This window comes from Pipistrellus hanaki (genome assembly GCF_964339955.1).
Source record: "Pipistrellus hanaki genome assembly, chromosome: 4".
Classification (NCBI taxonomy): Eukaryota; Metazoa; Chordata; class Mammalia; order Chiroptera; family Vespertilionidae; genus Pipistrellus; species Pipistrellus hanaki.
The window spans coordinates 9,443,455-9,467,713 of NC_140506.1; the positions used below are offsets into that span (position 1 = coordinate 9,443,455).

Below are 24,259 nucleotides of genomic sequence, written 5' to 3' on the forward strand. Positions count from 1 at the left end.
GGGGGAATTTAATAACCTTGAAAAGGGCCAATTGTTGTCATTAATAACCTTGAAATCAATTGTTGTCATTCACACATTGGTGAATGTTTCAGATACATGCTCAACTCAAAAATAATCAACACCTATATATACAGTATGGGGCAAAAGTAGGTTTATAGTTGTTCATATGAAAAATTATACAATAATAAATAATAATACAAGAATAATCTCTGTGTTTCGTGTACTCACCATTGTTAACCTAGTTTTGCCCCTCTCTCCATGATTATGTACACATCATTGTACACAGATGCCTCTAGCATAGTTTTTGTCACACATGTGTACACACATGACCATGCATTCACACGTGTGTATGTACACACACACACACACAAACACACACACACAGCCAGGAAGATTTACTTTGCAAAAACAGAAAATGCCACTGACCATCACCATCTCCCCCTCATTTTTCCTGTACAGTAATGATAAGCTTTACATCAAGATGCCTCACAAAGAAAATTATTTTTAGAAGAGTACGTAGTGTAAATGGAAATAGTCGTTTTCCCTAGTGCATGCAGATTTTTTTCTTCATTCCCACTGGCTCTGCTCCTAAACTGGATGGTGTCCACCTAGTTCAGCCTGCTGCCTCTTTTCACAGAAAGATGAAATGAAAACTTGTCACAGAGCCCGAAAATGTTCAGGCATCTTCATGAGGAGTCCTTGTCCTTAACAAGAAAATCCTCATCCTAAGCCCAACTTTTTTTCTAAATAATGAAGTGAATTATCTGTTAAACACAAAAATGACAGCAAGACTGGCAAACTGTTCACATGAAAATCACATCGGCTATATTCTGCTTGCCTCACACTTTGGGACATAGGTTCCTGGAGTGGAATAATGAAGAATTACAAATACTATGTAAATGGACTTTTGGTGCTAGTGGTTTGTGTTTTTTTTTTTTTTTATGTTTTTGATCAAGCAGATATAGTTTAATTTGGTTTTGTTAAATAAACCTATACAAATAATAAGTTCCAATGTTTTTAAAAGTCCTTGTTATTCAACATTCTAATTCATTCATACAACTCCATACACTGAAATATGAATTGGTGAAAGTACATCTTCCCAAATGACTCAGATTATACCAAGTAGGTTTAAAAGTAGGTTTAGAGTGGAAGTTGCTCAGAAATAAAATGAAAAACATCTCATAATATATTAATAATATAATAGAACTGTAATATCGTAAATGCAATTAAGGAGTAAAATATTTAATAAAACTTAAAGTTGTACAACTTCCACTTAAACTAAGAAAAAGTAACTGGGGGAAAAAATGTATATCTCCAAATATTTCCAATAATTTCATTTTAATTGGGCCTAAAAGTTATTAGAGCCAGGAAGAAAAAAAACTTAATTGAATTTCTAAGATATAAAAAGGCACATCTAACAGAAAAAAACAAGTACATTCTTAAGGTTAATTTTGGCTGTGTTGATAGGGAAAGGAAATGAAAGGAGGGGGCTGGGTTGCTGGGAGAACAGGAGAACAAAGATAACACAATAGACTAATTAGTCCTTACACCCCAGAGGGGGGATTGCTTCCTCCTGAGAGGCTGCTGGAAACAAAAGGTCTCCCCCATTAGCCGTGGAATCTGGGTGAAGGCTCCCTTCACGGAGAGACACATGGGTGACCCCTGACACCAGTGCACGTTGTGAATGCAACTGGGAGGTGGAAACCCAGGAAGTCTCTTCTTCAGGAAGCGACTCCCATCTCCAGGGACCTGTGGGGCCAGATGATGCAATAAGCTTGGCACAGCGTTATCCAGACTAATGGGTGAAAACAGAGGAAGAAATAACATGGAGATATGAAATCTCCCCTACCAGAAGCAAGATGTTGGCAGGCAATATATATGGAGAAGGAGTATTGTTTTTAATAATGTTGGAATCCCCGAAATAGTCTGGTGATGAATTCTTCCAAAGTAAATTAATCACATACCAAGAACCATCCACAAAAGTACTCTCAGTAGTATTCTTTCAATCCATTGCAATGATTATGGCACAACTAGGGATTGGCTGTGACAACACAATGGCTGGCCTGTGTCACATTTTTTTTTTAATTAAATAAGTGAAAAATAAAATTTTAGTTAATAAACATATAATCACTGTTAGTAATATTTAAAAAATCAAATTTAAACTCCAAATTAAATATAGAGTATCCACAAACAATGTATACACACACTGTGAAGAATATAAAGGCAGTTTTTATTAAAATACATTTCATTTTCAACACTGAGCTATCTGCTGTTAAAGTGTGTATACATTGTTTGGCAGTACCTTGTCGTTGTGTATTTTGTTCACAAGAAAGTCAATAAGACTGACACCGTGTCCTCACTATGCAAAGGTCAGTGTGATTTTATTTTTTAACTCTATTTGCCCTCATTTGGATGATTAGAAACCATGGTGTAAACAAAAACATAAGATCCCCCCCTCCCCCCCACTCAATTCTCTAGCTCCTGCCCAGTTTTCCTAACAGTATGCATAGTATTTGACTCTACTTTCCTCTTCCGCATTCTCTAACATCCTCTCCTGAGGAAGAAGGGAAATACAGAGCCTCTGCTCTACTTCCACCTGAGGTGGGAGAGAACCACCTGCCAGACACAGCAGTAGGTCTCCTGGGCCCAGGGAGAGGCACCTCGGTAGCTCTCTGGGAGTCTCAGTGGGAGCACAGCCCCGCCACCACTGTCCTAAGAAGTGGCAAGGGACCAGGAAGTGGAGAGAAATCATCCCAAGAAAGGAGAGATACTAGATCATTAGCCACAGTGTTCAAGTCCAGATGCGCCCTGGAGCAGCAGGCTAGGGCTACAAGCAGCTGTATGGGGGTGACCAAAGAGCAGATGAAGGCTTATGAAAGTGTCAAGGAAAATACACTTTGGGGATCCTGATCTCCAATATTCCACCCCTCCCCCACAGAAATGGTTTTTTTTGTTTGTTTTTTCCCCCAGTAAATTTTTTAAAATATATTTTATTGATTTTTTACAGAGAGGAAGAGAGAGGGATAGAGAGCTAGAAACACCGATGAGAGAGAATCATCCATCAGCTGCCTCCTACACACCCCCCACTGGGGATGTGCCCACAACCAAGGTACATGCCCTTGACTGGAATTGAACTGGGGACCTTTCAGTCTGCAGGCCTATCCTCTATCCACTGAGCCAAACGGGTGTCGGTGGAAATGTTTCCTTAAGAGTCACTGTCTCAGTGGATAAACGACTGTCAGGTTGGCATTGCAGGAATCATAGCTTAGAGCCTCCTTGAAAGTGTCTTCCTCAGAAAAGGGCCTTGAGGGGCACAGATCCTGCCCACAACCTACCTATCATGTGGAAGAGTACTCACCATGGCTTTTCCTTTATACAAACATACTGTCAGAATTTCGTCTTCCAAATAAGTATTTATATGATTACCTCCTTAGTTTGTTGCTTTAGAAATACTATAATTATAATTTTAAAAATCTATTTTAAAATATCTTCAAGTTAGTAATTATTGTCTGTCATTCTCTTTTTACCAATGCAATTATTCACACATTCCAAACTATTCCACAATGGAATTTGTTTATCAGTTCATTTCTTTGTCATCTCCCATTTCTTTGAAATACATGATTCCATCATTTGATTTAGATTTCTTCCCTTTTTTTTTTTTAGTAATTTTTTTTATTTTTAAAGAAATAGCTTGTGCCTGGCAGGTGTGGCTCAGTGGTTAAGCATCAACCAATGAACCAAGAGGTCATGGTGCCATTCCTGGTCAGGGCACTGCCCAGGTTTCAGACTGGATCCCCATTGGGGGGCATGCAGGAGGCAGCCATTCAATGATTCTCTCTCACCGTTGATGTTTCTATCTCTCTCTTTCACTTCCTTCCACTCTGAAATCAATAAAAATATATTTTTTTAAAAATAAAGAAAAAGCTTATTTCATATGAGTTACTTGGGAAAATGTAGAGAGTATTTAATTTCATGAATTTCATTAATTCAAAGGATTTTGGCACACTATTACAATTCATGAAAGACAGCCCTCTACTTTTATTCAGTAAGTGGTAAAAGTTTAACTCCTTGATATATGACACCATTTTGAAAATTGTAGGCTTTACATGTTGCTCAAAAACATACAAGTATCCTTTGAAATCATTTCATTGAGGGTGAAATTAAAGTTTAGCATTTTATTTGCATGTAAATGCTGAACCAAATCTATTTCAGGAAAGACCAGGCTTACTTTTGTTATTAAGACTGAAGACTGTTGCCATATAAAGTTTGTTTTTTTTTCATGAAAAAAAATGGTGATATGTGGTGCAGCATATTTCCACTGAGAGTCGAGAGAGGAAGTATCCTATATATATAATCCTATATATAATTTATGACCTTTAAAATTCTAAAGAACAGAAAAAAATAAATAAAATAAAATTCTAAAGAACAGGACAATGCTACATACTTTATGACAAGGTCATTTACCAGTTTGTTCCTGTTAGTGTTTTCCTAGTGGAGGAAACATATTGGAATGTTTAGTAGATGCTTCTAGTATGAACATTCTTTTAGACACTTAATTTTCTATGGACTATAAATACCATTAGGTTTCATGAGTTCTCTTCTGGATATTGCTGTGCAAATGAGAACTTCAAAATGATGCACTTCCTGAAATCCATTCACTCTACGCACAAACAATCGAGGCCACTGATTTCTGAGGAAGAATCTATCTCAGACAAAGTGAGACTGACAGCCACGCCAAGGCTCTCTGTGGGGCGGAAGTGGGGGGTTTTCCGCCGCTTAATGCCATTCAGGACCGCGGACAGCTCCCCGCAAGGCCTGAAGTTGATGGCCATTTCCCTGTGTTTCCAAACGTAACTCCAAAGTAATCTGCTTTGTATGGATGTACTTGTTTGCTGTCTCACAGACACCTGCTTAGGCGGCTTCAGTGTGCTCGCACACTCCTTTCGCTGGTTCTTTTTCGAACCAGTTCAGTTAATTCATTAATGAATCAAGGCCACCCCCCTGATGGTGATTAGATTTTCGTGAGCGTTTTTTCATGGAAAGCCCAGCTTACTCCGGAGCTAAAATAAAGTGGCTGCGGGTGTGCGCTCGCCAATAAGAGGATCTACTCCACGACCTTCACTCGATAATCTCTAACCATCAGCAGAATGAATACCTGGGTGGCAAATAAGAACAGGAAATGTCTTGGTTTTCAGTCTCCGAAGCAGCTAGCCACCCTGACAGCTGACAGCTCCCTGCCCTAGTTCTCCAGCTGGGGAACCGGGAAGGAGGCGTCTGAAATAGACTCGTTGTCAAGGTCAAGAGAGGGTGTCCCCGGGTTCAGGAAGGGAGTCTGGGAACGCCGGCGCCTGTGTCAGGCTGAGCTGCGGTCATGCTCCCGCCCAGCCAGCCCCTGGGCGCCCGGGCACCCAACGCTCCAGCCTCCGCGGCGTGGAGCGCACAGCCCCGCGGCCAGCCTGCCGGCCCCGTGGGCACAGGTGCACCAGGAGGGCCAGCGCCTGTGCCTGGGCACAGATGGGTGGACACTCCCGGAGGAGCGGGGACCTGTGGGTGCCTGTCCCCGCTGGCCGTCCCCGCCTCTGCTCAGCCCGGGAGGGACACACTTCTGGGGGGAGAACAGCACGGAACCCCCAAACCACTCTCCGGCGCCTTCCTCACAGTGTCCTCTCCCAAGGAAAAGTTTCCTGGCACAACTTTGCGTCCTCCCACCAGGGTCCCTGTGGCCTTTTTCTCCGTTGGGTCCGCGAAGTTGGAGAGGCAAGGGGGGTGGGGGGTGGGGGAGCTGGTTCAGGGTCTCAGGAACTCCGTCCTGGGTGGAGACTAGTTGGAGAACCGGGCTCAGTCCCATTGGGGGCTCCCACGGCGCCACCCTCGCCCTCCCGGCGCCTCGGCTGCCCTCCTCGCCCTCCAGCCCCGCGCCCTCCCCGAGCCCCGCGCCCTCCCGGAGCCCGGAGCCCAGAGCCCGGAGCGCGGGGCGCGCGGGGCCCCCGCCTGGGGCGCGCGGAGAGCCGGTACCTGAAGTCGCTGTAGGGGTGGATGATCCAGAAGCCTGCAGTTTTAACCCTTTCCTGCTCCTTCTCCACCGCCTTCTGGCTCCCGAACATGCGGAGGGAGAATTTGTTGACGCCGGGCTGCAGCATGGAGGTGAACTGCCGCTGCATGAAGCCGTACTGCCGCCGGGGCCCCTCGGCGTCCTCCAGGCCCCCGGCCGGCTCCTCGCCGCCGCCGCCGTCCACCTTGAAGCACACGGAGTTGCCCAGCTCCTTGGCGCCCGGCCCGCCGCCGCCCCCCGCCGGGCTGCCCAGCCCCTTCTCGGCCCCGCTCGAGCCCGCGCCCGTCGCGGGCGGCTTGGCGGGGAAGACGCTGTTGCCATCGTCCCGGCTGCTGGACGACGAGTTGGGCTTGCAGCCTCCTTCCATGCCCGGAGGACGCGGCGGCGGGCGGGACGCGGCGGCACGGGCTGCACCCTCGCCGGGGGCTCGCGGCTGCGGGGCGGGAGGGGGCGAGCCGGCGGCCCGGCTGCCCGTCGCGGCGGCAGCGGCGGCGGCGGCGGCTGCTGCTTCCCGCCCGCCCGCCCGCTGCTCGCTGCGCGCTGGCTCCGCCGCCGCCGCTGCGCCGGTGGCTGCTTGGTGCGCGGGGCTGGGCTGGGCTGGGCCGCCGGAGCCGGAGCCGGAGCCGGAGCCGGAGCCGGAGCCGCCGCTCAGCCCCGCAGCGCCGCCCCGCGGCTGCCCCCTGCCGGCCGGAAGGGTCTGCACGCCGCACGCCGCTGCTCGCTCCGCTTCTGCCCAGCGTGTGACATTGAACTTGGAACCCTGGGAGACACTTCATCTTACACGATGTGAGAGTGGGCGGCGTCTGTATGTGCAAAGAGGAGGGAGGCGGACCGAGCTGGCGGGTGTATGTTCACCCAAGAGAAACACACGTCCTGAACATCACTGGGTCACTGTCACCCTGCGGGGCCGCCTGTGTGAATGGTGTTACAGACCACGGGAAAGGGACAGGGGCTGGCCGGCTTCGCAGGCAGGAAATGTACGAGAAAGTAAGATTTGCCAAATGGATGATAAGTTGCATGAGCAAAAGGGAAGTTCAGTGTGTGTGTGTGTGTACATGTGTGCGTTGGAAGGCGAGAGCAGACAGCAGAAGCTACTGTGTCTGGGTAACCCCGATTAGTCAGCCGCTTAGGGCTTTTCAGATGGAGCTCTGTGCCCACTGACAACTGACCTCTTTCCTCTTATCCCTGCTTATTCTCTCAGGCCTCCCTAAGCAGGGGATGGATGTCTTTCTCCCCGAGGCCACGCACACCAACACACCTGCCAGCAGGTAGGTAGGCCGCCTTCCCTGACACAGAAGTGTGCTGGGAGTCCTGGCCTGAGCCGACCTATCTTTCAGGCAAGTTATGGAATCCGTGAGACCCAGGGAGAGGCGTGCGTGTTGGTTAGTGTCCACCTACACCTGGCCAGGCGCGAAGGGGACTCGGAATTCAGGCAGAAAGCAATCACCGCTTAGATGGAGAAGAGTTTCCTCAAATGAAATCTATAGGGCGCTTGCTACTAAGGCTGTAGCAGGCATGCAGGGATCCTCTTCCTCCCCCGGTGTCTCCCAAACCCCCCGGATTAGCGACAGGAAACAAGATGTACTGCCAAGCTCACCAGTCACTCAGCGGGGCAGCCCAGCGTGTCCCCAAACAGTCTTGAGGTTCTCCCTCCCCCACTCCCCTGCCCTGCTGAGTGGCTGGTGAGCTGGCAGTACATCCCTCTCTTTCCAGTTAGGAGCAGAACAATGTCTATTTTAACATAAATCTTAAACGCTATGGTAATGTAAAGCTATACCCTCTAACTTGGTATGCTTAACTGAATTTAAGTCGCCTTCTCTTTTCTTCTAGCCAACCCTATTTGGTTCTGTTTCAACGTCATCTTAGTCATGACCAGGCAGTTATTTTAAAAACGGCAGCATTTTTCTGACACCAGCATTGTCTTCCTGTCCACGGCCTGTTCCAAGGAAACCCTGCCCCACCAAGCGTCCCTGGTCTCAGGGGGTCCTGTCTGCTGCAGCCACATTTGGTGGGGAGAGGAGCGGGCACCTCAAGGAGAGAATCTGTGACACGCCGGCCACCGATGGCCTGGCATGACAGAGAGGAAGCCGACTAGCGATGGGAGAAGCAAGAATGAGGACAAAGGAAGAGACCTGGATGCCTTCACCCGGGTTGAGCAGGGCAGAGAGAGGGAGCAGAGAGCAGAGGAAAAGGCGGGGGGGGGGGGGGGGGGGGGGGGGGGAGCAGAACCAAGAAGCCATTAGGCCCAACTGCATTTGAATTTTTTTTTATGATTTCCCTAACCATTCTACTTACCGCAGCCTATGCTAAGTCCTTCAGGGAGTCCCATCCTGACTCAGACGCCAAATGTTTTCAACTCATCAAAACATAAAATCCTAAGGAAACAGTACAGGTGGCTAACTAGCAATGGTAAGAAATAGGAAACATAGGAACAATATTGTGCTGTGACCTACCAAAGCACGGACTTTGGAAACACAAAAGGCCAGGGGAGGACAGCAGAGGCCAAGGGCCAGAGAAGCAAGGGGATGGAAGAAGCAAGCGAGCCTAGAGCCCAGCCCTCCCCAAGGAAGGCCCAGGCAGGCAGGCATTTGCATTACTAGACCATTCTGCATGCTTCTCCAACACCTCTGTTTTCAGTCAGGAGTGGAACAATGTATATGTTAGCATAAATTTTAAATGTTATAATAATGTAAAAATATACCATCTAAAATGTTATGCTAACTGAGTTTAAGTCACTCTCTCTTTTCTTTTAGCCAATCCTATTTGTTCTATTTCACCTTCATCTTATGCATGACCAGGCAGTTATTTTGGTCAGAATTTTTCTTGGTTTCAAGGACTGTACTGAACTAATATGACAGAACTACTAAAAAGCCAGTTTTCAAAATAGAACAAGGAAATAGCTAAATAGGGTCACAAGTCATTGGTTGGTCCAGGTGCAGCCTGTAGGTCCCTTTTCATTCATTCTCATTCTCAAAATATGCATTTTTACAATTTGGGGACTGTGTATGATTCTCATTTATTAAGGCTGTCAGCGATAAAAAAAAAAAAAGTCAAGTTTCTTTACTGTACTTTTAGATTGTTGACTACAAGCCATTTAGAATGTGAACTTAAACAAAAAAAACTCCCTCTGAAAAGAGAGAACTGGCAGGGAGATTAGGAGTGAAACGTACAAAAGAATGAAAACAATGAGACAGGCAGAATCAGCAAATACGTTTTAAAATGGGATTCGGTTGTAAAACTAGACTTCCAGTGGCTAGAACAGATACATGTCTTTCTTTGTTTAATTGTTCCATTCTATTTCTGAACCCACTGAATGAATTAGAACAGTTTTTTGAGCAAGAAAGAAACCAGGGGCTGATGACCATTTGCTCAGCAGGGGTGAGTGAGGAGATGAGAATTACAGAGAAGAGTAAATTAAACTCCACTTGCCTTTAGCTTCCCACTCTCCAGCCCCAGATCTAAGTCTTACCTTCCTATTGTCACTTCCATTTTTCCATCACCTCTCCCTTCCCTAACCCACTCCAGATACATATGTACCACATCTCAAGACAGGCCTGCAATTTGGGGATAACCTCTTCTTAGCATGTCTGTTGATTAGAGTGGTAGGTTTTGTTGTTGTTGCTTTCAGTCATCTTAGAAATAGAACTACCATCATGTTTGACTCTATGTCATTCGATGTCCATGTTGTCAAGCAAAGTGCCTGGTATTTGAGAGCGATCTAATATCTGAGGACTCATCTGAGACCATCAATTACAAATTTATTTCATGAGCATGGCCCAACAGTAGCCGGAATGGGTGCTGTTCAGGGCATCCCAGGATTATGCATCTTTTAAACAGTTCCCTGTTTCCTTTAATACTCTGCTTAAGATCAAATTGCAGGCAGCAGCAGCAGAAGATTCATATGAAACTAAAATAAAATCATGCAGCAGACACAGGCATGTATAAAATGAGACAGAAAAGATAGATGGGCGACTTGAAGTTTGACAGCTTATCAAAAAAGTCTCAGTAGAACTTAAAGGTTTAAAAAATAAAACACGTTAGTCCTCTTAGTAGGATACAGAAATAGGTTAAGCATGCATGTCACATGTAAGGAAACAGTGCTGACTCTGTGTTAAAGAAAGCAAAAGAATAGTTGACCAAAGGCAACCTCACAGCCTCTGTGAGCCTTATGCTCAGGGAAACTCAATTATCCATCTGGAGAGCATCCAGCAATATCATGCTTATGTGAGGCATCGGAGCTGCTAAAGTCAGAGCAGGACACTCATACCCAGCATGCCTGCAAAGTGTAATATTTTTAGTTGATAATATTGCTTCCCTGGAGACCCAGAAGAATCAACAGTATAATCATTATAGTTAATAACAAAATTTGGAAAATAAAAACAGAGTCAACATGGAAACATTATATTGAAAGTGAAAGGATGGAAAGAGATAGTCCATACAATAGTAACCTAAAGAAGGCAGGGGTGGTTATACTAATATCAGAAAAGATGGGCACATATAAGAATCAACCAGTGGATGCATGAATAATTGGAACGGCAAATGGATGTTTCCCCTCTCATCAATAAATTAAATAAATAAAGTTATGAGATAAAGGACATTATTTATTAATAAAAGATAATGCAGTAAAAATATTTAACAATTATAAACTTTGTACACATAACAGATCATCAATATATATGAAGCAAAAGCTGGCAGAATTAAAGGGGAAAATGAATACATTTTCAGTAATAGTTGAAGATTTCAATATCCTACACCTAATAATGGATAGAACACCAGACAGAAAATAAGCAAGGAAACATACAACTTAAGTAACATAATAAACCAATTAGACATGACAGAATATTCTATACAAGAACAGCATACACCTTCTTCTAGGAGATTTGCTAGGCCACAAATTAAGGGTTCTCAATTGTGCTTTAAAAATAGCTATCATACAAAGTACCTCTTCTGCCCACAGCAAGAAGTTAGAAATTAATAGCAGAAATAAAACTAGAAAACTTACTAATGTGTGAAAATTAAGCAACACACTCTTAAACAACCAATGGATCAAAGAAGAAATCACAAAGAGAGCTGGAAGAACCAGACAAATATACTACATGAAGAGAAAACTACAGACCAGTATTCCTTATGAACACTGATGCATAGGTCCTCAACCAAGTAACAGCAAACCAAATATAGCAGCATTTTAAAAGAACTATGTATCTTACCAAAGGATTTATTCCTGAATGCAAGGATGGTTCAACATGCAGAAATCACTTATTGTAATACACCACAGTAACAGAATGAAGGAAAAACATGTAGTATTTCACATGTAAGGACATACATAGTGGTGATTTCAAATGATGAAAAAAGTCATTTGACAAAATCCATTGTTTCAAGTGATGAAGAAAATCACTTACTTATATCAGAAAAGATGGGCACATACAAGAATCAACCAATGAATGTACAACAAACATCATATCAATGGTGAATGAGTAAAAGCTTTTCCTCTAAGATCAACAATTAAGACAAGGGTGCTTTCTTTCACTATTTTATTCAGCACAGTACTGGAAGTTATGTTTTGTTTAGATACATTTTTGGCTATTAACTCACTTGGTAGATCGCTATTCCTTTCACTACTATAAGAAGGATTGCAGCGCATGATAGTTATTGATTTGTGTCTTTTACCCTTTTATGTGAGCAGTACTAGTGTTGTAATTTCTAGGGATAACGCCAGCTCACTCTGTGCTGGGCCCTGTGCTGTGTGCTCCGCAGATGGCTCACTTTAACTTTGTAAGGTAAATTCTATCAAGAGCTTATGCACACAAATACTTGACATAGCTTTTACTCAGTCTCTCTGATTCCACTGCTGTCTGTGACCCTAACTGAAATGATGTACTTATTTTAGTAAGAATTATGTGTATATTCTTCAAACCTACATGGGTGTTGGCTTTGAAAATTATTGAATGTCTTATCGCCAGATGAATGAATGAATGAATGAATGAGATGAAATGGGGTTAATAATTTGCCAAGACTGAACTGATGAATGTTATTTTCCTTCTTAAAGTCATGCTCCCCTTTGACCTTTCACTTCCAAGGCCAAACCTCCTGACTCATTTCTGAGAGGAGGTGGGTATTATGACAAAGTTGTCATTGATCAACTCTGAGTCTCAGAGACATATTTCTCTACCTCTTCAGCAAGAAATCTCAGAGAAAGTTTGAAAATGAAGTGCATACTATTCCCCTCCCCCCAAAAAATAAAAGGCTATTATTGGTTTTGTCTCTGAATCAATTAGAATGCATAAATTTGGTTAAAGAAAATTAGTTTTTGTGATTCTTCTCATCCCTAGCAATTGATAAAAATCCTAAATTTCCAGTTGTTTTTAACCTATTTGTTTTGTTACCCTTCAACCCACCTCAGCAATGTCAATTACTTTATGCTTATCCATTCACATTCCCTATTCTTAATATTTTTATAAACAAAGGACGACTTAATTTAAAATAATGGCCAGGAATTAGGATAAAATTTTGGCTAAAGAAAATAGACTAAGCAGCCACACAAAGGTCACTGGAATGGAGAAATGAATTAAACAGCATTCCTGCATTGTGAAAAATTGGTGTCCATTTAGGGGAACTTATTCTTTTTGGTTAAAAATATTGGTTATAAACATTTTTTAATTGGTAGGAGCCTCATGTCGATTTTCTTTGTATAATCCCTTTCTTTGTGTTGCATACCTTTCCTAAGTCCACTGGTTGGAACTAGGCTCCCATTGCAGAACCCTGCGGGCGGCCCCTTCCTCCCATCACAGGTATGCATGCTGGACTTAAGCCAGGGCACGGAGTTTATTCGCCCACACTCTGAGCTCTTTCTACTCTGAGAAAGTAGGCAGTTGGCTGCATTTTCTGTGATAACAATGTAGAGATTCAATCCCTAATTTCTCCCACAAGAATTCCCTCATTTGTGATTTCTATTTTTATCTATATTTTCTATGGCAATATTGTGTTACAGAACCCGGGTCCTTTCATGCCAAATAATATAATATCAATAAAATTATTGAGTCAACATTAAAATTGAAAAACAATTTAAGTGCTTAATGTAAGAGAAAAATGACCCTAAATTTTAGATTTGAAAATATTTTTATAGAAAAAGAGAAGTGAATTGATATATTTTTACATGGATCCAACCAGAATTAGGATAAGGAAAGTCCTATTTATGACTTTGTAAATATCTTGAAAAATGTAACATTTCAGTCAAAATAGAAGTGGCAATTTATTATGGCATTAATAGATTGATGAAGCTAATTAAATTAATAGATTATACTTAGGTCTTTGTGTAATAAATGAGTCAATGAAGCATCAGCTGTTAAAGATTGTTAAATGATACAAAAATTATTCATACAGGCTCATTACTTGACCAAACTCAGGAATAGCAAAGCTTGGGAATAAGGCATATCAGTAGAGTGCCATAAACTAGAGTACTGGCCCAGCATTCAGATGAAATCACTGAAACTATGTGATTAATGAAAACCACTAATGAAAACCACTTCTTATTTCTCTGGGTGTGGGATGACTTTGGATGGGCTAAACACAAATCAGAAGTGATATTAAACAGTGACTAGAAAACTGGTGAGTGAGCCATCAGAAGCACACTTGTGTGAAGCCTGAGAAACTTCTTAGGAAAGAAGCCAGACACCATGACCCTGTACTACCAAAATAGCCAGAAGATAAAGAAGGACATAGTGATCTGGAGCCGGCGTCAGTACCTGTCCACCCTTCAGGATTGATTATTGGGCTCTTTACAACAAAGGTTAACACCAAGGGAGAGAAATACCCATTGTAGTCTACACTGACTCAATGGATTCCACTATACGCATGGTACTAGGCAGTGTTGACAATATAACGGCTCCCCAGCATCAGAGCTGTATCCTCTGAGGGAATTGGGAGTCCCAGGGTCTAACCAGAGATGCCCTATGAGCCACACAGAGGCAGCTCATCTCCCTGCAAGGTCCTCTGAGCTCTGTGGAGCAGCAGCCCGCCAAGAGTGGACTCATTGTGAGCACAAAGGCAACAGCTCTTGGGGGCTCCCAGAAAAATGTACTCAGAAGCAAAGTGGATAAGAACAAAGGAAATGTGAGTTATTTCTAAAGGTAACTTCAGATTTATTCACTAGCCACTAATCAAGGTGGAAATTTGGGTTAGACAAGGAATGTCTTTCAAAATCAGGCCTATTGGAAAAATGATTCTCTATGTCAATGGTTGGCAAACTACCTTGAGAGCCACATGCAACTCTTTGGCCCCTTGAGTGTGGCTCTTCCACAAAATTCCACAGCCTGGGCTAGTCTACTTTGAAGAAGTGGAGTTAGAAGAAGTTTAAGTTTAAAAAATTTGGCTCTCAAAAGAAATTTTAATCGTTGTACTGTTGATATTTGGCTCTGTTGACTAATGAGTTTGCCGACCACTGCTCTAGGTGAAGATGTGCACAATGTGTTATTGTGAAAATCACTGAACATATGTATCTTCTATCAAATGTGAATAATGTAGGTTTGTAACAAAAATATGAATGACAAAACGGCACATCAGTTCTGCTCTTCAATTGTTTTGCTTCGTGAGAAAGATAGTAATAACTCTCTCAAGAGTGTGTATATAAATGGAAAACCCAATAAGTGATATTAAGTCAGTTCTGGTTATTTGGAATACCAGAAGACAGGTGAAATTGGCTTTAGTTTTTTTTTTCTTACTTATTGGCATCCACTTCTCGCACCCAACAGGTTTCCAATTTCATTTTGACAAGTGACCTCCCGCATTATGAGCTGTGCTGGTGGCCCACTGCATTAAGCTTCTTGGTCCCTCCTGCGAAATCTGACATAAGGGGGAGGATTTTAGAAGCAAACCTCTCTTCTCACCATTCCAAGTGAATAAGGAACACTTTCTTTCTCTCTGCGGATTTTGAATCCTCAGTAGAGTGCCATAAGGATAGAAATATATATATAATTTTGCTTACGCATTCCAGCAACAGCACATGAATGAGACTTTCAAGCTCTTTCTGCCTCAAAATATCCTGCCTATACTTGGTTTATGTGCTCTCCACACTGATTTCTTCTGCTTTCTCTTCAATCTTTTGGATTTGCTTTTTGCTAAAGTTAGTTTCTATGGCTTGTAACCAATGATGTGGATACAGATATAGTGCCAGAAGTGGGGTGAAAATATAGACTGCTGAGGTTCATATGTCTGCATTCCCCAAAAATTCTTCTGTGGAAGCCCTAACCCCTTAGGCAATGGGCCTAGGAAGTGGCTTTTGGGAGGTGAGCAGCTCCTGAGGGTGAAGCGTTGTAAGTGGTTATTGCCTTACCAGCGGGTCCCAGAGGAGCTGCCTCACCCTCCCGCCTTGTGTGGGCACAGGGACGAGTCAGCAGCCTGCAACCTGGTCGAGGCTTTCACCAGAACCCCAAGATGCCTACACCTGATCTTGGACTCTGGCTTCCAAAGTGAGAAAGAAATAGCTGTTGTTTTAATCCGTGGTATTTTGTTATAGCAGCCTGAACAGAGTAAGACATAGACTATGAGGGAGAGATGGGGGATCTGAAACTGATCACATTGCTCGATGAAGCTAAAAGCAGTAACACTCCCATTCATCTCCCTATCATGGAAACTGGGCACTCACAGTACCAGGTGGCGTGGAAAATAGCTCATGAGTGCTGGGCTGTGTCCACTCAGCACCAATGCCCACTGAAAGCAAGGCTCGGGCAGCCAGGTTTCAATTGCTATGAAACAATGTAAACAGCATAAGGAATCTCCCTTTTTATTGTGTTCACAGCACTTATACTATTTTGTCAAAATTGCTGTCTTTGGTCTTTCCCCAGTGGAATATCCACTCCATGAAGGCAGATACTCACTTGGCTGATGTTGTTCACTAACCTAGTTTTCCTGGTCTGTGGTGGCTGTTAAAGAATACACATGGAAGAAGGAAAGTCATTCCAGAGCAGTGAGGAATGCCTGCTCCTCACAGTCAAGGCCCTGTCTCTCCGTTGGAAACTGGTCATCCATTATTGACCATCCCAGGCCTCTCAAACTCTGATTCCCTGTGCCAGCTGAGTTACTGTTAGGATCCTCCCAGAGGGAAGACGAGAGGGGACCGGGAGCTGGCAGCAGGAGAAGGGACATACTGCTCCTATTTCTTTCTGTTCCTGTCACCACCACACACGCATGGCCAGCCACCGTGACACTGACAGGGTTCCTAGTGGCAGCAGGTGCACCACTTTGAAGGCTTTCTACACCCAGTGACATCCAGCATGTTCCCTCAGAGGCACCAGCACCAGTTGATGAGGGCCCTCCCATGAGGGCCCTCCCGTGAGCAAGAAGGGAGGACATCAGCCCATTCTTTGCACAATCCAGTATGCACGGATCGTAGTTATAGTAGCAAAGGTAGATCTGGTGAACAGAGACCAGATTTAAGCCAACACACGGAGATAGTCTGGGCCTCACAGGCAATTCCCAGAGAGAGCAACTCACTGCCTGGACAACTTCAATGGCAAGGAGAATGCCTACATTTTAAGGATAAAATAATGGAGCTTATTGGATAGTTTGGGGTTGGATCCCCTGGGTTTTTTAGCTAGCTTTTCTCCTTACCTACAACGGTTCCTCTCTTATTTCTCTACTTTGTCTTTCACTGACCCCTTCTCTTTCTTGTGGCCTCCATTTTCAGATAAACCCATTTTTGGGGATTCAGATGACTCCTATTGTTGTTTTTCTTTTCTTTTCTTTTCTTTTGGGGGGGGGATGATAATGGACAAATATATTAACAATAATGTAAGAAGATGGGGTTATGGGTTGAGACAAAATTGGTCATGAGGTAGTAATTATTGATGCTGTCTCATTATGTTATATCCTATGTCCATCTTGGTACATACAGTTAAAAAAAACCAAACACACAGCAGCAAATCTGTGTAAGGCAGGATCCTGGGAAGCATGGCTTTAGGGCACCATATCTGACTCCAATGATTAAAACCCTACTCTTCATTGGACAGTCTACTTCCTGACTGTGACAGCCAATGACTTAATAAACCAAGAGGTAAAGAGGAAAAAAGAGAGATGCAATTAAAGAAACAGGCAGCCCAAACTTTGGCCTATCCCATTGAGACAGCCTTGCTAATGTCTTCATTAATGTCATGTAGTCAAAGCAAAGAGAACACTGCTCCCAGGATTACAGCTTCTGCCATTTTAAAAGGGCCTCTCTGGGGTCAGTGTGACATGCATGTAGTAAGGGGATCACTGGAAGATTTACAATAATCTTGACAAACTTCAGACCATCCTGGAAGGACCTCAGCAGTGTGTCACTATTTTTATTTTTATTTTTTGTAAAAATAAGGTATTTTTATCTTTTTTTTAAGAAAGGGGCCTTTCATATTAATAAGTTTGAGGCCCCATCTAACATGGATCTGCTTCTGAAGACGACGCTGATAAATGCAGGTTGAAAGCAAATACATGTAACATGTGCAACCATTAAGATGACTATTTAACCAGTTCCCATCTGTTGCCAAAGGTTCCTGTTAGCCCAAGACAGTGGGCTACACTTATTATTCCAGTGTGCTCTTAGACTGAGAAGTTGTTCTTGATTTTTTATTTTTAATAAAGCCTGAAGTGTGTTATTAATGCTTGCAGTAGAATAAATCAGGAATTGTCTAATAGACCTGCCTCATGTGGTAGCCTGTGAAGCACACTGTGTGGTAAATTGAGTTCTTTCTCTAATGCAAGGTTAAATCCACCAGATGACCAGAAACGAGGTGCATCTTTCCCCTAGGGTGTTGTCAGAGCAGATGCATTTAGCACACGTCCCTTTCAAGGACAGCCTGAAGGCATTCACTGGTGACACAAATGTGCCTGGATGTGAGAGGCTAGGAACACCTATCACTCCAGGAAGAGTTGAAGGAACAGGCAATGACGCTGCTATCACCAGCCACAGGGTGTCCTGGTCAGTGCACCACAGCCCTGCAAGGCTCCCAGGTCCACCAGGCTGCACTGGGTGAAGTCAGAGCAATAACATGCACAATGTTTGTCATGAGGGTGACATTGTAAACAAATGAAATGAAATTGAGAGGTTCTGTGATGCTCTAGCACTACATGTTGGCAAAATGCTAACAGCATGAAAAATCATAAAATTCATAAAACATAAATTGTAAATCGATACAACAGCAGTGAATTTTAGCTTGTAGAATATTTATTTTAAAATGGTGCTATGGTTGAAAATATTTGGACAGAAACATTTATACATCAAGTTGATAAAATTCTCTAAAAATAAATGTTATTCTACTTAAATTTTTTAAGATTCATATGATCAACATAAATATTCCCTATTGCATACAGATATGTTGTTTTAGATTTTTGCAAAAAATTGGATTTTTAGCCTGGCTGGTGTAGCTCAGTGATTGTCAACCAATAAACCACGAGGTTCCACCTATGAATCAGGAGGCCGCATGCTTGGGTTGCTAGCTTGATCCTTAGTAAGGGGCATTCAGGAGGCAGCCAATCCATGATTCTGTCTCATCATTGATGTTTCTATCTCTCTCTCCCTTTCTCTTCTTCTCTGAAATCAATACAAATATTTATAGAAAAGAATTATATTATTGAGAAAAGAACTATAAGTCCAACAATATAATAAATGAATGTGTCCATTAATAAGTAAATATTCCAAAAAGGAAGTAATTTTTATTTCTTGGTACCCTTTTTCTATATCCAGTTTTCATTCTGATCATATCTTTGGCTAAGCCCAGCACTCCAGGGTAACAGATAGGAGCCTTTGGTGGACTCCAGGCCTGTGGAAGAGTAAACTATTTTGGTAGGAAAGGTCAAGTCTAGGACCAAGGATTCCTTCTCCCAATCAAAATTTAAATCTAGAAGTGCTGTATTCTTTGTTGAATCATAGGAATCTGTGTCACTATGAAGACTTGAAAGATTCAGGGCAGTTGGATTCTAGAATATTCAAATTCTTCTCTCTAGTTTATCCAGCACCAAAAAGAATGCCTCTTGAGAACATCAGGTGGTTATTGCAAGCTTCCTGAGTGTGGTGTTTCCCATTGCAGCTGCTGTTCCAGATGTGGTCTCCCTGCTGGGGTAGATCCCAACAACCCTTGGCATATGCTACTGCTAGCTTCATTTTCTAGGTCTATTTTAAAGAAGGCATCACAGCTCCACAGTAATTTGTTGCACTTTGAAGTGACATAATCTCTTGTGTTATGACATAATCTTTGTTACACAGACTCTTTTCCAGGCTGCCTTGTATCATGAACTAAGAGTATCGGGGAGATATTCTATTATCTTAGCACATCTGTAACGTTAGATTCATCTACAATTTGACAGCCATCCATCCCAATATCTTCTTATAGTACTAATTTGAATCCTTCAACATTGAACATGTTTAACACGCATCATGCTAATTTTAGCTAAATCGATTTTCTGGATGTTGGAGGGCTGACTGAAGCCGCTATGATTAGAATGATCTTCTGTCATTCCAGCTGCCATTATCTTCCCAGTCTTTGTCTTGGTATTTATTAATTTTTTCAATGAAACAGAATCTGTCACAAGCATGTGTTTCATGCCTTTAAATTAGACTCCATACAGAAGTAGCAACAGCTGACTCAGATATTTATCTCGTGAGCTTGATTTATCTCTTCATGAAATCTTAGTGCATGAGATGAAGATGAGTGTCCCCACTCGACAGGAATGATAGGGCTATTTGTCTTGTATGTCGAGTGGCATGATTTAACCAAGGAGAGAGGGAGGCGGTCTTCCAGAGCAAGCGCCTGCCAGGGACCCGGGATGCCCTCCTGAGGGGGAAGGTTCCTGCTGAACATTTGCTGATAAAATTGGAACTGATATACTGCATGCATCAATTCAAAGCTAGCTGCTTCAAAGATGGGAACATTGCAAAATAAATGTGTTCAAAAAGGAAGAGAAATCAAAGATGAGGCAAGTAGGGGGTATTGAATAAAAGGAGAGAAATCCCAGAGGATCAGTGGGACAGATCATTTTTTCTATCAAGACACTCATGGTGTTTGATAGATTTAATTTTATTTTACTATTTTGTTGCATCTTCAAAATCATATTTAGACAATGTGAGAATTGGTAGTTAGCAATACAACAAAATTCTAAACATTGAGTTTTCCCATGACCTATATTTGGAAAATACAGCTGTTAATAAAAAATACTGACTGTCCCATGAGATGGTCAACATTCATCAAATACTAGCAATGTTCCAGGTCAGGAGTGGTGAATACTTAGAAAAGAACAGCCACTAATTTCCCCCATGTGTTTAGATCACGGCATTATGTTTCCCTGAATTCAAGTGAGATCTCCAAAGCTCTGGAATCAGCCCAAGTGTCCATCATAGATTAGGGGTTTAAAAAAAGCTGTGGCACATTTACACAGTGGAATACTACTCTGCCATAATGAGGAAGAAAATTTTAACCTTTGTGACAGTATGGAAGACCTGGAGAACATTATGCTAAGTGAAATAAGCCAGTCAGAGAAAGACAAACACCATGTGATTTCACTCAGATGTGGAATTGAATGAACAAACTGAACTACCTAGTGAAACAGAGACAGACTAAGAGAGCAGACAGACAGCTCTGGTGGAGGGGGTGGGGGGATGGCGGTGGAGGGATTGAGCAAAAAAGAAAAAAAAATAGAGAAAACTCATGGGCTTGTACACAGTGTGGTGATAGTGAGTGTGGGGTGGGGTGGAAAAGAGCATAGAGGGGATGAATGGTGATTGAAAAATAATTAAATAAGTAAGTAAGTAAATATGGCATATTAGGAAGATGATCACCTGATTATAGGTATCAAAGAGCATACCACCTATTTGTTCTTTCTCTGGAGATGAAACATTGAGGACAGAATGAAAGTGTCCCCTTTTATCTACACTCCTGTCCTCTCAACATCTCCCATAAGTTTGTCACTAACCACTAACTCATAGTGGGAATAATGAGGTGCACATGAAGTGGAAAGAGGGTTTTACAAAGCTCCTGTGAGCCCTCTTATACTGCTGAGCTCACTTCTGTTCTTTAGAAATCAGCTGCTCTGTGGTATTCACTTCCACCTTTACTTCAGCACACAACTCCCACATCACAGGAAACTACTCCCATTTCCCATCTCCCATCATTAAAACAACAACAATGACGCTTTCAATGCTCTGAGCTTCCTATAACAATCACAAAGGAACCAGGTCATTTTGAATCATACTTCTGTATTTATTTATGAAACTTTCTCCAGAGATCCCCTTACTGCCTGTGCAGTGCTGTCTGCTGTTTCTGGCTTAAAAAAAAAAAAAAAAAAAAAAAAAATGATATCAGAGAGGAAAGGAAAGGGAGATAGAAACAATGATGAGAAAGAATCAATGATAAGAAAGAATCATTGATCAACTGCCTCCTGCACGCCCCCAACTGGAGATTGAGCCCACAAACTGGGCATGTGTCCTGACCAGGAATCAAATCCTGACCTCCTAGTTCATAGCACAATACTCAATCACTGAGCCACACCAGCCAGGTGTTTCTGGCATTTCTTAAAAGAGTGATATCTCAAAAATTGCAAAGCATTCTGTTCATTCTCTTTGTATTTAATAAATTCCAGTCCTGGGATCACCAGAGGTTCTAGAAAATAAAAATGCTGGGGAGAGATGCAAAACAATAATAATTAAGTTTTTCTCATTCCTGGCAAGTGCATTCCAGTAAGTAAGAAGAAAACAAAAATAACAAAACAAAGGAAAAAAAAAACTTGTCCAATATGTGAAAAGTGATTTCATTGAAAACATTAAACAGATTATATATACAAATCTGCCTAACTTATTTTTAATAAATTTTATTTTTCAATTACAGTTGCTGTGCAACATTATCAGATCAGGCAACCAACATTCTACCACTAGGCCACACAGGCCAGGGCCTAGTGGTAGAATGTTTATTTCTACCAGATTATTTTCTGGTAGAAATAAACATTCTACCAGAATAATATTCCAGATTATTTTAATAAATAATCAATAAAAATAAAAACGAACAATAAAAATAAAAACGAACTAATATTATTCTACCAGAATAATATTCCAGATTATTTTAATAAATAATCAATAAAAATAAAAACGAACTTTATTTTTACATTTTTTGCAATATTGACCCATAAGTATGGTATATATGTCTTTGATATGTATAGCTTTTCAAATAGTTGAAAATTTGCAGATATAAGCAATCCTGAAGAATACAAGATGGCATTGCTGTAAACTCTGAGAGCAAAATATAGTTAAATACTAACTCTAATCCTGTTTTTTGCTTTTAAGACTATTTTTATTTAAATATAAACAGTATAAGTGACCCATTTCCAGTAATATTAATTACAAAGCATTTCCTTTTCCCACAAAATAATAAAAATAGAGCATTAATTTCACATGGGGAGCTTGATCAGCATTAAAATGTTGTAGAATTAGTTATTTCTGAAAGATAATGGCCCTAACTTGACACCTGTCATCTGGTACATTTTTTAAATTCCATGGTCTGTTAGATCACTGAATATGAATTCTGTGTTTGTCTGGAGGAAAATGAATTATTTTTTCAGATACAGTAATATAATAACACTACACGAACTTATTTGTTTTTCTTCCTTTCTTCTACTTTTTCTTTCTCTTTCCTTTCTCTTTTTTCTCCACATGCACCCTTTGCCTCCCAAATAGGTAAAAGACAAAAATAATAACCATCATCCTAAAATGTCTAACCACCGAGCTTTTAAATGTTCACTCACTAAATCTTTAATCAACCCATATTAGAGACTAGGTTCACAGTCTAATTATCCCAAATCCCACAAAGCAGCAGATGCAGAGTTAAAACAGGTGCTACTTCTCCAAGAAGTGAGGGTCTGGGGCAGTGGAGGACTGCTTTCCACTGACTTCAATACCAGCTCATACTGGACACCTCGATGGCATCATCTCATGCTCCTCAATGGTATGTGTATGTAATCTATCCACTATTTCTTTTAAATATATTTTATTAATTTGAGAGAGAGAGAGAGAGAGAGAGAGAGAGAGAGAGAGAGAGAGAGAGAGAGAAGAAGAAGAAGAAGAAGAAGAAGAAGGAGGAGGAGGAGGAGGAGGAGGAGGAGGAGGAGGAGGAGGAGGAGGAGGAGGAGGGAGAGGAAGAAGGGAGAGGAAGGGAGAGAGGGGGAAATATCCATCAGCTGCCTCCTACACTCCCTGAAACCTTGGCTTTGCTCTGATGAAGATTCCTGACAGTGAATCAAACGGTAACCTCTTTATGAGATGTTCAACCAACTGAGCCACACTGGCCAGGGCTCCACTATTTTTCTTTGCTTAGTTCTAGGCTGTGAATTAATACGTTGATACCACTGAAAAAGAGGTATGTATACTGTAAATATTTCTCACATTTCTGCATGCAGCACGACTAGAGAGTGGTCCAGTTCCTGAGAAGGGGCAGTTGGTGACTAAGAAAATGAAAGAAAGAGACAGACCCAGCCCAGAGATAGGAGGAAAAAGCTGGGCCCAGTGGGACCACTATCCTCTGACAGGGACACACACAAGGACAGCAACCCAGAGCCAACACAGCCTGTTTATTTTATACAGCAAAAAAGCAGGAAGTTTTACTAAAAGCCAAGACAAAGGATATTATGTGCATTCTTGGGTGGGCCTGCGTCCTATTCATTCCTGGTGCTTGGCTGGATTTAAATAACAAACCCACCCCCTGGCACCTGGGCTGAAGGTCAAGCTGACAACACTCCTGCCTTTTGGCAAAACGTGTTTCCAGGACAGGATGTGGCTTTGCCTATATCACTGGATTCAGCTGACAATAATTAAAGAAATCCCCATGTGCTTTCCCAGGTGCTCTCTACAGTATACCCATATGAAATAAGTTTTTTAAAAATATGCGAGCATGATATGTGGTGGGGATTCTCTGTCTTTACGTGCTGTTGTAACAGAGATTAACTTTGGGTGCGGCTTTATGTCTCCCACCCTTTTCTGAAGCTCGGAATCTTGCTCTGCTGCCCACGGAGAACACTGCTCCTTGTCTGCACTCCCACGAGGCATTCTTGTGCTCTCTCCTCCTTCCCCAAACACTCACAGGACAACTGCTGCCTTGTGTGTGTGCTGCTTCTGAGCCAAGTTTCGCAGACTTTGGTAAGTGCCGGCAGAGCATGGGAGGGCTGGCAATGTGAAAATGATGACCGTGTTCTTCAGCATGT

General features: G+C 42.3%; 1 protein-coding gene across 2 annotated transcripts in view; it reads right to left on the minus strand.

Moving 5' to 3' along the window:
- Positions 1-6,611, minus strand: part of HCN1 (hyperpolarization activated cyclic nucleotide gated potassium channel 1) — a 267,988-nt gene extending 261,377 nt beyond the window's left edge. For both annotated transcript variants that reach the window (XM_084881672.1, XM_084881671.1), the window contains exon 1: positions 6,016-6,611. In XM_084881672.1, the coding sequence (XP_084737798.1) occupies positions 6,016-6,419 (404 nt within the window). In that variant the 5' untranslated portion in view covers positions 6,420-6,611. The remainder of the gene's footprint in view (positions 1-6,015) is intronic.
- Between the last annotated feature and the right edge of the window lie 17,648 nt (positions 6,612-24,259).